The 15,150-nt window shown below is 41.4% G+C and overlaps 1 protein-coding gene across 1 annotated transcript in view; it reads left to right on the forward strand.

The window, feature by feature from the left end:
- Window positions 1–15,150, forward strand: part of NOA1 (nitric oxide associated 1) — a 111,656-nt gene that overhangs the window by 80,363 nt on the left and 16,143 nt on the right. Inside the window, exon 4 of the mRNA XM_075577326.1 lies at window positions 876–1,081. Within this exon, the coding sequence (XP_075433441.1) occupies window positions 876–1,081 (206 nt within the window). The remainder of the gene's footprint in view (window positions 1–875; window positions 1,082–15,150) is intronic.

Below are 15,150 nucleotides of genomic sequence, written 5' to 3' on the forward strand. Positions count from 1 at the left end.
GTGTACACTGTGATGATGTATTGATTGCTGTCCTTAAATTTTCTACTTCCAGAAATGCTTTCAGGTAAGTATTTTTCACATTCTTATAACCTGCTAGAACAGGGATGTCAAACATAAGGTCAGCCGCGCACTTTTGTATGGTCTGCAGAGCTGCCCTGATTTACCTGTCAGTCACTGCTGCAACTGGCAACAGCACGACCTACCTGCTTTGCTGCCACCAAATTTCTACTGGTGCTTTGCCGCAACTCCCCCGTCGCTGGAAGCCATCACTGCCTACCGCCACGGTAAGTGCCTTCTCGTAAAAGCCCCCCTACCCTAAGCCCTTACCCTAAAACAATTAAATTAACCCCCTTCCCTAAACTTTAAAAACTTACCTTCGAAGTGGTGGGCCCCATTCTGATCCTGCCTGCTTTACTAATGCAATTGCAAAGCAGAATGTAGGTTGCTGTTCTGTCGCAGTTGGGACTGACATGTCAGTCAGCGCTGTGCCGCTTAGTCTGGCATTAGGGGGGGTTCGGTTCATAGAGAGATTGAGGTGGAGTGTTCCACGACTGCCCTCCCCGACTGCCCTCCCCTGCTCTCTGTTCTGAGTTTTGACAGTGTGGATAGGGGTGTGGGGTGTGTTGCAGACACATGAAGCCATTGATGGTGTCGGGTGACAGACTTCTCCCCGCTCTGCTACTCGACTCTGGCACCTAAGCTTTTGATATTTTTGTCCATCCCTGAAGTAACCTGAATTTAGGGTCATATGACCTGCAGATTAACTTTTTTCACTGGCACGCACAAAAAAACCATCCCAGCAAATTTTACACACTTTTATATATTATGGTTGGGTTAATTAGAGATGGGGGGAAAAAAAATCTTATCTTTTCTAGGAAGAGTCGGAAGAACGTTTCAACCTCTAAAGAAGCAGAAGGAAGATATTGAATTTGATGCAGACTCGCTTTCTTTCGGCATAGAAGATGATGCTCCGCTTGTTTCCCCATCAGATAGTTCAAGAGAAACCATGCAATTTACCGCGAATGAGCTGAAGGATGCACACTGGTTTTTTGACACACCTGGAATTGTAAAGGAAGACTGTGTACGTTTTTCTCATTTTGTTTCTCTTCATTCATGGTCACCTGCTCTAAGGAATTACTTTATTCCAAATTAGACCTAAAATATGATTGGCACTTGTTGACAGTTGCTGCTTAAGTTCAAACTTGATTTTTATTTTATTTAAAGCCTCATTTTGTAGATGAAATATAACAACCTACTTCTAGTTATGATGTTAATTTGAAAACAGCCAGATTAAATCCCATGACTATTTCCTTAAATAGAACGGGTTGCGCTGAAAAGCTGTGTTATGTGGCAGCCATAAACCCATAGGGATCCATGTTAAAATCGATGAGAAGTAAAGTAACACACTTTGCTCATTTGCATGTTATTACCCAGAATGCCTAAATGCAGTGGAAGCACTGTTTGCTAAGCGATAATGGGGAAATGTGACATGCAAATGAACCACAAGTGGTATTTGTATTTACTGTACTTTAACGCAAACTGAAACGCTATTCTATTTATCTATTGAAATGGGTTGTCCTTCAGAGATGTGTATCTTTTTTTTTTTTAAAGAGGGTGCAGATAAGGACTAATAAGAATTATCTAAAAGTTGACAGGTTTTCCGTCCTTCACCTTCTACTGCAGAAACCAGTTGCTTCAGATCAATATATTCCTTTATCAAGTCAGTTGGAAAGAATAAAGCAAGATTTAGAAACGGTTCCACCATGAGATCTCAACCTGTTATTGTAAACACTAACTGCACCACTGTTTGAACCATTGTCCTTGATGGATATGAAATGGTGTCCCTTTGTAGGAGCACTCACGATACTGAAGTTTACTTGGCCACAGATGCATGTCTAGCGATATGCTCACACAAAGGGGAATCCGCAAAATCCATATTATCCAAAAGACGAAGGTACTCCAGTGGTCACAATACAAAAAACCCCAGCAATTTATTAGTTAAACGATCAAAGTTTCGGTCCAATCTAGGACCTTTGTCAAGATGTCCCTTAACCTTTTCAGTCCTGGAGGTCCAGCATTTGTGTCACTTAAGCAATGATCACATCACTGCCCCTACCCCCCAGCTGATGGAAATCGAAAGGATCTGTTCAATCAGCCACTGCAAAACTAACATTTCACCATGACATACCTGGTACATCAATAAAGCAACTAGCGTGCTAGTGTTGTACTATACCAAAATGTTATAAGGGCATTTAAAGTGTTCTGGACATCTTTTAAAAAAACATTTTTTTGCAGCAATCTGAACTGTGCTATTCTACGTACTTTGTGGCTCATCAGGATAAAATTGTATTACAAATGGTTCCTAATTTTCGCACCAAGATCATATCAAGTGTCTGCAATAATCAGGAAATTGTGATTTCTTAATTTTGTCCAAACCCTGAAGCATGACAAAAAATTTGAAGGGCATTACATTTATACAGTATGTTTAGTGGTCAAGGAATCCTTTGTGTACTTCTCAGGCCATAAAGGAATAGCAGCTTCAAAAGATTCTATTGCAATGTGGATAGAAAGCAGCCTATAAGGCTTTGGGAAAGCATATGCAAATAAAATCAGAGCTCATTTGACTAAAGCTTTAGCATGCTCATGGGCAGAGAAACGGCAAGAACAACTATGTAAAGCTATTTTGACATGGTTACTATTCATATGTTTAGCAAACATAACAAGCAGGAACTCCTTGCTTCTTTAAAAAAAAAAATCATGTAGCTATTTTAGCATTTTCCCACCCAATTGATGAACACTGCTCTGAGACATGCCCATAGAGGGTATTGGGTACGTAAGAGAAGGGTAATGTTTCTTGCCAATATAATTACGTTTTTCATAGTCCGTGTACTTACAGTGGCAAGAACGTTTTTGTAAACCTCTTAGGATTTTCACATATTTCAAACCTAAAATGTTATTAGATCTTAATCTAAGTCCTAATGATAGATATAACCTGATAAAACAAATGACACAAAAACATGATGCTTTTTCAACATTTATCCACAAATGATTCAAAAAGTGTGTGAAAAAGTATGTGAACCTTATATTTTCCGTACCTGGTGCCAGGGTCGGATTTGTTCCCGGGTTTCACACACAAACACTAAATAATTATGTAAAAGCAATTTTTTCTTAAATATTTCTGGATCTTGAAATCAGCTACTTTTTTTTATAACTTTGATTTTATTGTTTTTTTTCAAGCAATACAGATACATTGATGTTGTTCAATTATTAAGTACCATACACCAAATACCAAAGAATAGTAAACGGGGGGGAAAGACCGGAGGGGAGGGGTGGGGGCTATGGCGCGGGTCTGTCCCCCGACACAGGTTCATTGATGACTCCTTTTAGCTCTTTCTCCAGCTATCTTAGTGGATACAATCTTATTCAGACGTCTTTTCTAGATATGTGTCTCAGGTTCTACTCCCACCTAAGCCTCACGGGCCGCCAGCCTCTGATTTACCCTCTATAGTGCCCAACTCAAGCCCCCATCAAGGGAGAATGCATCTGTTACTATCATAGCCATATTGTATCTCTTTCAACCCCCGGGATGTCCGTCTGTGCCAGCCAAGGAGTCCAGGTTTTTAGATCATTTCTACCAGTGTCATTAAACTCGTTAATTTCTCCATCTGGCACACAAACCAAATTCTGTTCCTGATCTTGGGAATTGGTGGAATTTCGGATTGTTTCCACAATGCTGCGATCTCGCACCGCCTTGCTGTTGCAAAGTGAGCAACTAATTTACTACTTGATTTACTTAGGCCCAGTGTTGGTCTATTCAATAGGAACACCACGGGTCCAAGGGTATTTCGAGGTTAAAGATCATCTGAAGCCAATCTCTAATCGCTTGCCATATAGGGCTAATCCGCGGGCAAGACCACAGCAAATTCTCCACACTGTCTGGGGCACAGCGGGGAGTATCCTGGGATTAATCTAGATAATTTCATGGGGGTGAGATACCAACGCATTAATACCTTTATATGTGTTCTCCCTTAGTGTGGTGCAAACTGAGCTCTTGGCTACTGCTGTCACTATTTTTGACCATTCTTCTTCCTCTAGGGTCTTTCCCAGATCTGATTCCCACTGCACCATATAACTCAGTGTATGTCCCACCTTATCCCCTGAACCGATGACTTCTCTGTACAATTGTGATGTGAGACCGCAAGTATCCGTCTCAACCAGACAGAGCTTTTCAAAAGTGGTCAATGGGGGCCTGGGGGAAATTTTATTATAAAATGCTCGTATTTGAAGGTATCTAAACCCTTCCTGCAGAGAGAAGTTTTTGTCAGATCTAATTTGTTCGAATGTTTTGATTCCCTTCCTCCCTTCCAAGTCTCTAAGCCTATGCATACCATTTTGTTTCCAGATGATAAATTCCGCTTTACTCAGGCCCAGAGCAAAGTCTGGATTTCCCCAGAGGGGTGTCATCAACGATCCCCTAGTGGTGAGGTCACGTTTAAATTTGGTGGACTCCCAGACCCACAGCGAGTTGGTCATTGAGGTCAGCGGCTTTCCTATCTGTCTTATAGCAGTTTTGGGTAGCCAGATTAAATTGTTCAACTCCAATGGGGAGCAAACTTCACTTTCCAATGCAACCCACCGTTTCAAATCAGGGTTCGTGTGCCATTGGGAGATTTGGCATAATTGTGCCGCTTTATAATAGGACAACAAACAAGGTACTGCCAGCCCCCCTTCTAATGATAGTTTCTTGAGAACCATACCCTTTACTCTCGGTTTTTTTACCTCCCCATATAAATTTGGTTATATGCAGACTTAAGTGGGAGTATGTCCTTTAGTCTGAGTGGCACCGGTAGTGTCTGAAATAAATATAGGTTGCGCGGGAGGATGGTCATCTTGACACTATATATCCTTTCTAACCATGATATTCTATAGGTCGACCACTTTCTAATGTCCTCTTTCAGGACACGTATCAGATTGGGATAATTTGCTTGATAAAGATTCTTATAGTCTTTTAGATGTATGTACCCCTAAATATTTCACGTCTTTGCTTTGCAAATTGAAGTTGATCTGGATCAACTTTTCCATTTCGGGAGGCTTACATTCAGAGCTTCAGACTTGGATTGGTTGATATTAAAGCCTGATATATTATTGAATTTCCCTAACAAGTTGAAGAGGTTTGGTAGGGACGTAAGTGGGTTGGAGATCGTCATCAACACGTCGTCCGCATACAGAGCCACCTTATGCGTTTGCGTATCGGTCCTGATCCCCACTATGTCCGGACTCTTCCTAATTTGGGCTGCTAATGGCTCCATACATAAAGCAAACAGGAGGGGCGATAATGGGCACCCCTGTCTCATGCCACTTTTAATTTTAAAACAGATCAATGATTCATTGTGTGTTGTCTGCCGCCTGGCGTCCTTTAATAAATCCTACCTGATCTGGGTGTATAAGTCTTTAACGTATTTACTGTACTTTAACGCAAACTGAAACGCTATTCTATTTATCTATTGAAATGGGTTGTCCTTCAGAGATGTGTATCTTTTTTTTTTTTTTAAAGAGGGTGCAGATAAGGACTATTAAGAATTATCTAAAAGTTGACAGGTTTTCCGTCCTTCACCTTCTACTGCAGAAACCAGTTGCTTCAGATCAATATATTCCTTTATCAAGTCAGTTGGAAAGAATAAAGCAAGATTTAGAAACGGTTCCACCATGAGATCTCAACCTGTTATTGTAAACACTAACTGCACCACTGTTTGAACCATTGTCCTTGATGGATATGAAATGGTGTCCCTTTGTAGGAGCACTCACGATACTGAAGTTTACTTGGCCACAGATGCATGTCTAGCGATATGCTCACACAAAGGGGAATCCGCAAAATCCATATTATCCAAAAGACGAAGGTACTCCAGTGGTCACAATACAAAAAACCCCAGCAATTTATTAGTTAAACGATCAAAGTTTCGGTCCAATCTAGGACCTTTGTCAAGATGTCCCTTAACCTTTTCAGTCCTGGAGGTCCAGCATTTGTGTCACTTAAGCAATGATCACATCACTGCCCCTACCCCCCAGCTGATGGAAATCGAAAGGATCTGTTCAATCAGCCACTGCAAAACTAACATTTCACCATGACATACCTGGTACATCAATAAAGCAACTAGCGTGCTAGTGTTGTACTATACCAAAATGTTATAAGGGCATTTAAAGTGTTCTGGACATCTTTTAAAAAAACATTTTTTTGCAGCAATCTGAACTGTGCTATTCTACGTACTTTGTGGCTCATCAGGATAAAATTGTATTACAAATGGTTCCTAATTTTCGCACCAAGATCATATCAAGTGTCTGCAATAATCAGGAAATTGTGATTTCTTAATTTTGTCCAAACCCTGAAGCATGACAAAAAATTTGAAGGGCATTACATTTATACAGTATGTTTAGTGGTCAAGGAATCCTTTGTGTACTTCTCAGGCCATAAAGGAATAGCAGCTTCAAAAGATTCTATTGCAATGTGGATAGAAAGCAGCCTATAAGGCTTTGGGAAAGCATATGCAAATAAAATCAGAGCTCATTTGACTAAAGCTTTAGCATGCTCATGGGCAGAGAAACGGCAAGAACAACTATGTAAAGCTATTTTGACATGGTTACTATTCATATGTTTAGCAAACATAACAAGCAGGAACTCCTTGCTTCTTTAAAAAAAAAATCATGTAGCTATTTTAGCATTTTCCCACCCAATTGATGAACACTGCTCTGAGACATGCCCATAGAGGGTATTGGGTACGTAAGAGAAGGGTAATGTTTCTTGCCAATATAATTACGTTTTTCATAGTCCGTGTACTTACAGTGGCAAGAACGTTTTTGTAAACCTCTTAGGATTTTCACATATTTCAAACCTAAAATGTTATTAGATCTTAATCTAAGTCCTAATGATAGATATAACCTGATAAAACAAATGACACAAAAACATGATGCTTTTTCAACATTTATCCACAAATGATTCAAAAAGTGTGTGAAAAAGTATGTGAACCTTATATTTTCCGTACCTGGTGCCAGGGTCGGATTTGTTCCCGGGTTTCACACACAAACACTAAATAATTATGTAAAAGCAATTTTTTCTTAAATATTTCTGGATCTTGAAATCAGCTACTTTTTTTTATAACTTTGATTTTATTGTTTTTTTTCAAGCAATACAGATACATTGATGTTGTTCAATTATTAAGTACCATACACCAAATACCAAAGAATAGTAAACGGGGGGGAAAGACCGGAGGGGAGGGGTGGGGGCTATGGCGCGGGTCTGTCCCCCGACACAGGTTCATTGATGACTCCTTTTAGCTCTTTCTCCAGCTATCTTAGTGGATACAATCTTATTCAGACGTCTTTTCTAGATATGTGTCTCAGGTTCTACTCCCACCTAAGCCTCACGGGCCGCCAGCCTCTGATTTACCCTCTATAGTGCCCAACTCAAGCCCCCATCAAGGGAGAATGCATCTGTTACTATCATAGCCATATTGTATCTCTTTCAACCCCCGGGATGTCCGTCTGTGCCAGCCAAGGAGTCCAGGTTTTTAGATCATTTCTACCAGTGTCATTAAACTCGTTAATTTCTCCATCTGGCACACAAACCAAATTCTGTTCCTGATCTTGGGAATTGGTGGAATTTCGGATTGTTTCCACAATGCTGCGATCTCGCACCGCCTTGCTGTTGCAAAGTGAGCAACTAATTTACTACTTGATTTACTTAGGCCCAGTGTTGGTCTATTCAATAGGAACACCACGGGTCCAAGGGTATTTCGAGGTTAAAGATCATCTGAAGCCAATCTCTAATCGCTTGCCATATAGGGCTAATCCGCGGGCAAGACCACAGCAAATTCTCCACACTGTCTGGGGCACAGCGGGGAGTATCCTGGGATTAATCTAGATAATTTCATGGGGGTGAGATACCAACGCATTAATACCTTTATATGTGTTCTCCCTTAGTGTGGTGCAAACTGAGCTCTTGGCTACTGCTGTCACTATTTTTGACCATTCTTCTTCCTCTAGGGTCTTTCCCAGATCTGATTCCCACTGCACCATATAACTCAGTGTATGTCCCACCTTATCCCCTGAACCGATGACTTCTCTGTACAATTGTGATGTGAGACCGCAAGTATCCGTCTCAACCAGACAGAGCTTTTCAAAAGTGGTCAATGGGGGCCTGGGGGAAATTTTATTATAAAATGCTCGTATTTGAAGGTATCTAAACCCTTCCTGCAGAGAGAAGTTTTTGTCAGATCTAATTTGTTCGAATGTTTTGATTCCCTTCCTCCCTTCCAAGTCTCTAAGCCTATGCATACCATTTTGTTTCCAGATGATAAATTCCGCTTTACTCGGGCCCAGAGCAAAGTCTGGATTTCCCCAGAGGGGTGTCATCAACGATCCCCTAGTGGTGAGGTCACGTTTAAATTTGGTGGACTCCCAGACCCACAGCGAGTTGGTCATTGAGGTCAGCGGCTTTCCTATCTGTCTTATAGCAGTTTTGGGTAGCCAGATTAAATTGTTCAACTCCAATGGGGAGCAAACTTCACTTTCCAATGCAACCCACCGTTTCAAATCAGGGTTCGTGTGCCATTGGGAGATTTGGCATAATTGTGCCGCTTTATAATAGGACAACAAACAAGGTACTGCCAGCCCCCCTTCTAATGATAGTTTCTTGAGAACCATACCCTTTACTCTCGGTTTTTTTACCTCCCCATATAAATTTGGTTATATGCAGACTTAAGTGGGAGTATGTCCTTTAGTCTGAGTGGCACCGGTAGTGTCTGAAATAAATATAGGTTGCGCGGGAGGATGGTCATCTTGACACTATATATCCTTTCTAACCATGATATTCTATAGGTCGACCACTTTCTAATGTCCTCTTTCAGGACACGTATCAGATTGGGATAATTTGCTTGATAAAGATTCTTATAGTCTTTTAGATGTATGTACCCCTAAATATTTCATGTCTTTGCTTTGCAAATTGAAGTTGATCTGGATCAACTTTTCCATTTCGGGAGGCTTACATTCAGAGCTTCAGACTTGGATTGGTTGATATTAAAGCCTGATATATTATTGAATTTCCCTAACAAGTTGAAGAGGTTTGGTAGGGACGTAAGTGGGTTGGAGATCGTCATCAACACGTCGTCCGCATACAGAGCCACCTTATGCGTTTGCGTATCGGTCCTGATCCCCACTATGTCCGGACTCTTCCTAATTTGGGCTGCTAATGGCTCCATACATAAAGCAAACAGGAGGGGCGATAATGGGCACCCCTGTCTCATGCCACTTTTAATTTTAAAACAGATCAATGATTCATTGTGTGTTGTCTGCCGCCTGGCGTCCTTTAATAAATCCTACCTGATCTGGGTGTATAAGTCTGGGCAGGATGTGACTGAATCTATTGGCCAGTAGTTTGGCGTATATTTTAATATCCGTATTTATTAATGAAATGGGCCTATAACTTTTAAAGTCTAATGGGTCCTTGCCAGGCTTATGTATTACTGAGATGGACGCTTGGGGCATCAGTTCCGGGAATGCGGCCCCTTCCAGTATCGCGTTAAATATCCGAAGGAGGCAAGGAGCTAAAAAATTTATATATTTCTTGTAATAGAGATTTGAGAAACCATCCGGCCCAGGTGCCTTAGATGGTTTTAAGTCTTTAACGACTTGGGTGAGTTCCTCTAAGGTAAAATTTGCTCCCAATGTGTTCCTCTCCGACCGCCTCAATCTTGGTAGCTCCGAGCTCTTCAGGAATTCCCTCAGGGCTCTTTTGGTCCTATCATTATGTGCCACTTTTTCCCCATTATACAGCTCCTCATAAAAGCTCTTGAATTCTCCACTATCAATTTTGGGTTGGCTGTAGTGACCCCGTTTTTGAGTCGTAACCCATGGATATTATAATTTGGGTGACTATTCCTTAATTTATTAGCTAGCAAGGTATCTGGTTTGTTTGCATTTTCATAGAACAGCCTCTTTGACCAACTCAACGAATTGTCCGCCTGTGAGGATAGGGCCAAATTGAGTTCAATTCTAGTGTCCTGAATTTCTTTAAGGAGAGGAGAATTGGGACCTTTTTTATGATTGGCTAACTAATCCTTCAATTTGGATTGCAGCATGCTTATTTTTTCATTTCTTGCTCTTTTTCGCCAAGCCGCCAATTTGATTAGTGTCCCTCTCAGGGTTGCCTTATGCGCTTCCCACAGCACCGATTGGGACTCGACACTACCGTTGTTTAATTGAAAGAACTGATCGATTTCCTTACCAATTAATTGTTCCACCTCCGGAATTTTTAGTAAAGCCTCATTGAGTTTCCAATTTGCTTCAAGTCTGTCTAGGAATCTTTGTGTGCACCATAGCTCTATGGGTGCATGATCTGACCATTAAATATCATGGATCCCAATATGGGAGATCTTCGGGACCATAGTTACATAGTAGATGAGGTTGAAAAAAGACGTACTGTACGTCCATCAAGTTCAACCTATGCTAAATTTAGACAACAGATACTTTATCCTATATCTATACTTACTTATTGATCCAGAGGAAGGCAAACAGAAAAACACAGTCATATCATCCAATGATATCTCATAAGGGGAAAAAAAAATTCCTTCCTGACTCCAAGAATTGTCAATCGGATTAATCCCTGGATCAATATCCTTCCCATGTATACTTATTTGGTATATACCTGTACACCTTTCCCATCTAAAAAGATGTCCAACCTTTTTTTGAACAAAACTATTGTATTTGCCATCACAGTCTCCATGGGTAATGAATTCCACATTGTAACTGCCCTTACTGTAAAGAACCCTTTCCTTTGTTGCTGGTGAAATTTCCTTTCCTCCAACCTTAAGGGGTGGCCCAGAGTCCTTTGTACCGCCCGTGGGATGAACAGTTCTTTTGAAAGCTCCTTATACTGTCCCCGAATATATTTGTATGTAGTTATCATATCCCCTCTTAGACGCCTCTTTTCTAATGTAAATAAATCTAATTTAGCTAGCCTGTCCTCATAAGTTAGATTGTCCATCCCCTTTATTAATTTGGTGGCTCTTCTCTGCACTCTCTCTAGTTCCATAATGTCTTTTCTTAGGATTGGTGCCCAAAATTGTACTCCATATTCAAGGTGTGGTCTTACTAATGCTTTGTAAGGGGGCATAATTATGTTTACTTCCCTTCCATCCATTGCCCGTTTGATGCAAGATAAGATCTTGTTTGCCTTTGCAGCTACTGCATGACTTTGGGCACTATTGCTAAGCCTGCTGTCTACAAGCACTCCTAAATCCTTCTCCATCAAGGATTCCCCCAATATATCTCCATTTAATTTGTAAGTCACCTTTTTATTCTTGCATCCCAAATGCATAACCTTACATTTATCTGTATTAAACCTCATCTGCCATTTACCTGCCCACGTTTCCAGTCTCTCCAAGTCCTTCTGAAGAGAAATTACATCCTGCTCTGATTCTATTACCTTACACAATTTAGTATCATCAGCAAAGATGGAGACTTTGCTCTCGATGCCAACCTCAATGTCATTAATAAACAAGTTAAAAAACAGGGGTCCCAGCACCGATCCCTGAGGTAGTCCACTCACGACTTTAGCCCAACCTGAAAAAGTTCCATTTATGACAACCCTCTGTTGTCTGACCTTTAACCAGTTTTCAATCCAGGTGCATATATTATTACTGAGTCCAATTTTCTTTATTTTGTACACCAACCTCTTGTGTGAAACCGTATCAAAAGCCCTTGCAAAATCTAAGTAGACCACATCAACTGCATTACCCTAGTTTAAATTCCTACTTACCTCCTCAAAGAAACAAATAAGGTTAGTTTGGCATGATCTATCATTCATAAATCCATGCTGACTATTACTAATAATTTTGTTTTCCATTAGGTATTCCTGAATATTATCCCATATTAAACCTTCAAGTAGTTTCCCCACTACTGAAGTCAGGCTTACAGGTCTTTAATTTCCCGGTTGTGACCTAGCTCCCTTTTTTAAATATAGGCACCACATCTGCTTTATGCCAATCTTGTGGTACTGAGCCTGTGGAAATAGAGTCCTTGAATATTAAATAGAATGGTTTGGCTATTACTGAGCTTAACTCCTTGAGAACTCTTGGATGTATGCCATCGGGGCCAGGTGCCTTATTTACTTTAATATTTTCAAGTCGCTTATGAACTTCTTCCTCAGTTAACCAATTGTTCATTAATATGGAGGTTGTGGCTTCCTTCTGCGGCACTACTATTGAACTTGATTCTTCCCTGGTAAACACAGAGGCAAAGAATTTGTTTAATACCTCAGCTTTTTCATTATCTCCAATAATCTGCCTACCCATCTCACACTGAAAGGTTCCTATATTTTCTTTTCTCATTTTTTTGTTATTAAGGTACTTTTTAGGGTTGACCTTACTTTCTATTGCAATCCTTTTTTCATTATCCATTTTTGCGCATTTGATTGCCCTTTTGCAATTTTTGTTACTTTCCTTATAATTCTGATATGATGTCTCCGTCCCTTCTGACTTAAAGAATCTAAACGCCTCCTCTTCTTGTCCATTTCCTCCCCTACCTGTTTATTTAGCCACATTGGTTTTGACTTATTTCTTTTATACTTATTACCCAAGGGTATACACTGATAAGTGTGCTTTTCTAACAATGTTTTAAAGACTGCCCATTTATCTTCTACATTTTTCCCTGCAAAAACATCATCCCAGTGTATTACTTGTAGATTGAACCTCAGTTTATTAAAATCTGCCTTTCTAAAGTTTTAAGTTCTTTGTTGAACCCACGTAATCTGTTTTTTGATAATTTATTTCAAATGAGACCATGTTATGATCACTGTTACCCAACTGTTCCAGGACTTGAATATTTGTTATTACTTCTAGATTGTTTGATATGACCAAATCCAGAACTGCCCCTCTCCTGGTTGGTTCCTCAATAATTTGGGTCATATAATTGTGTTTAAGCAACCCCAAAAACCTGCGTCCTTTTGTAACGCTAATCTCATTGCCCCAGTCTGTCTGGATAATTAAAATCCCCCATTATGCAAACATGACCCAGTTTTGATGCCTACTCCATTTGCAAAAGTATTTTAGCTTCCTCAATCTCACAGATATTTGGTGGTTAATAGCATATTCCCACAAACATTTTCTTTGTACTTTTACCTCCACTGCTAATTTCTATCCACAAAGTCTCTACATTTTCATCATTCCCTTCATAGACATCATCCCTTATAATAGGTTTTAGATCCGGTTTAACATATAAACATACTCCACCTCCCCAGTCTGCTAGATACAAAGAAGTAATCGATTCTGCTATAGATTGTATGGGAGTGGGAAAAAAATATATAATCCCGTTCTAACGGGTGCATCTCTCTCCCCAGATATCCACCAGCTGGCTCTCAGCTTGTCCCTCTCCCAGAGCCTTTACAATACCGCTATTTGGTTTGTAGGGACCTGATCTATCTACCTTTGGGTTAACCGCTACGTTGAAGTCACCCGACAATATATGTCCCCTTTTGCCACCCTCTTCAGAGTTTGAAAAAACATTCTAAAGAATGAAGGATCCTGCTCACACGGGGCATAAACTGTAGCCAGCGTAAGTGGTTGAACTGGTACAGAGCCCACCAACATTAAGTTCCTGCCGTCCCTATCCTTCGTTACTGATTCTTCAACGAAGGGGAATTTGTTATGAATCAGGATTGCTACCCTCCTTTTTTTTCCTTTGCGGAGGATAAGTAAGACCTTTTAAAATTCTTGTCCCAATATTTGGGAGCGCTTTTTGTGCTAAAATGTGTCTCCTGAATCATTACCACATCTTCCCATTTTTGTTTGTGCATCAGTGCAACCCTTTGCTTACCTGGACTGTTCAGCCCCTTGGCGTTATGGGATAAAATTCTCACCGCCATTGAGGTATGATCTGAGAACTATCACTTTTCATGTCCCTTTTAGAGAACAGCTTTACCGTCCACTCAACTGACCTTGTTCCCCCGTCTAGAGACAGGCCCAGCACCACTGGGGTAGGGGTGGGGAAGGAAAAGGTAAGAAAATTTGAGGGGCTGGTGCTGACCTTGATCAGCAGCGGTCCCGTTGCCCAAGGGCTTGACCCGAACTCCGAGGGATCACGAGGTGACCCCCCCTGGTTACCGCTGCTACCCGGCTTTCAGGTTCCCTTGGGGCTTGGCCGTGCACCTTGTTGAGTCCCAAGATGCACATCTTGAGACGCTGGTGGTCGACCAAGGTGGTCCCTCCACTGGCACTTGTGTATCAACAATATTGCTACTAATGTATACAAAGACTTATAACTCTATTTACCCAACATGTATTATATACAAAAGTTTAGCCTACTAACCTCCAAACAGTCACTCCTTATTACTTCTTCCAGACCCTGATAACTTTGCTTACAGTACCCATACCTCTGCATGTGGAATCTAGCGAGGTAGATCTTTTCACTGACCCTATGTCTAGGCCCCCCCTATTCTCCCCCCTTTCTCTTTTAACCCTTCTATTTGTGAGAGCCCATATCCCTGTTCCCCTACCTTTTCACCTCATCTTTGGACCTCCCTCCTTATTATCCTCTCGCTGCTCTATCCTACTCATTCTTCCTTCCCCCCTTCTATCACCTCCCCCTCTCTTTCCCCACAGTCCTCCCACACATTCAATGTCCATTCTCTCCGAGTAGCCCCTTCATCGCTGCCGGGGGTCTTCCGGCCCAGGAGAGTCCCATAGACGTGGTGCTTCCGAATCGCCGTACACCCTTCGAGCAGCTTCTGCAACTTCAGGGATTTTCCGGCGGGCTACTGCATATATACAGACATACAATTATTTATATGCTTATGTACACATTGCCATAACGGGTGACCTTAGGCTATATCCCCATGCCTCCTCTGTTCAAACCTTCATCTGTACCACCCCCCTGCCCCCTCTCACTCCATGACCAGGGGGTATGCTTCCTCACCTTCCCTACAGGCAAAACCCCACGCTTTTTCTGCCTAAACGCCTACCCTTCCCTCTCCTTGGAATCCCTCACTAATCTCTTCTCCACTACTCTTCACTCCTCCCCCCTCTTCCCCCCCCCCCCCCCCAGCTGCCGCTAATCCCTATATCCTGGCCCTCAAAGTGCCCTTCCACCGTCCCTGGTTGTCTG

Source organism: Ascaphus truei, chromosome 1 (assembly GCF_040206685.1).
Source record: "Ascaphus truei isolate aAscTru1 chromosome 1, aAscTru1.hap1, whole genome shotgun sequence".
NCBI classification, from domain to species: domain Eukaryota; kingdom Metazoa; phylum Chordata; class Amphibia; order Anura; family Ascaphidae; genus Ascaphus; species Ascaphus truei.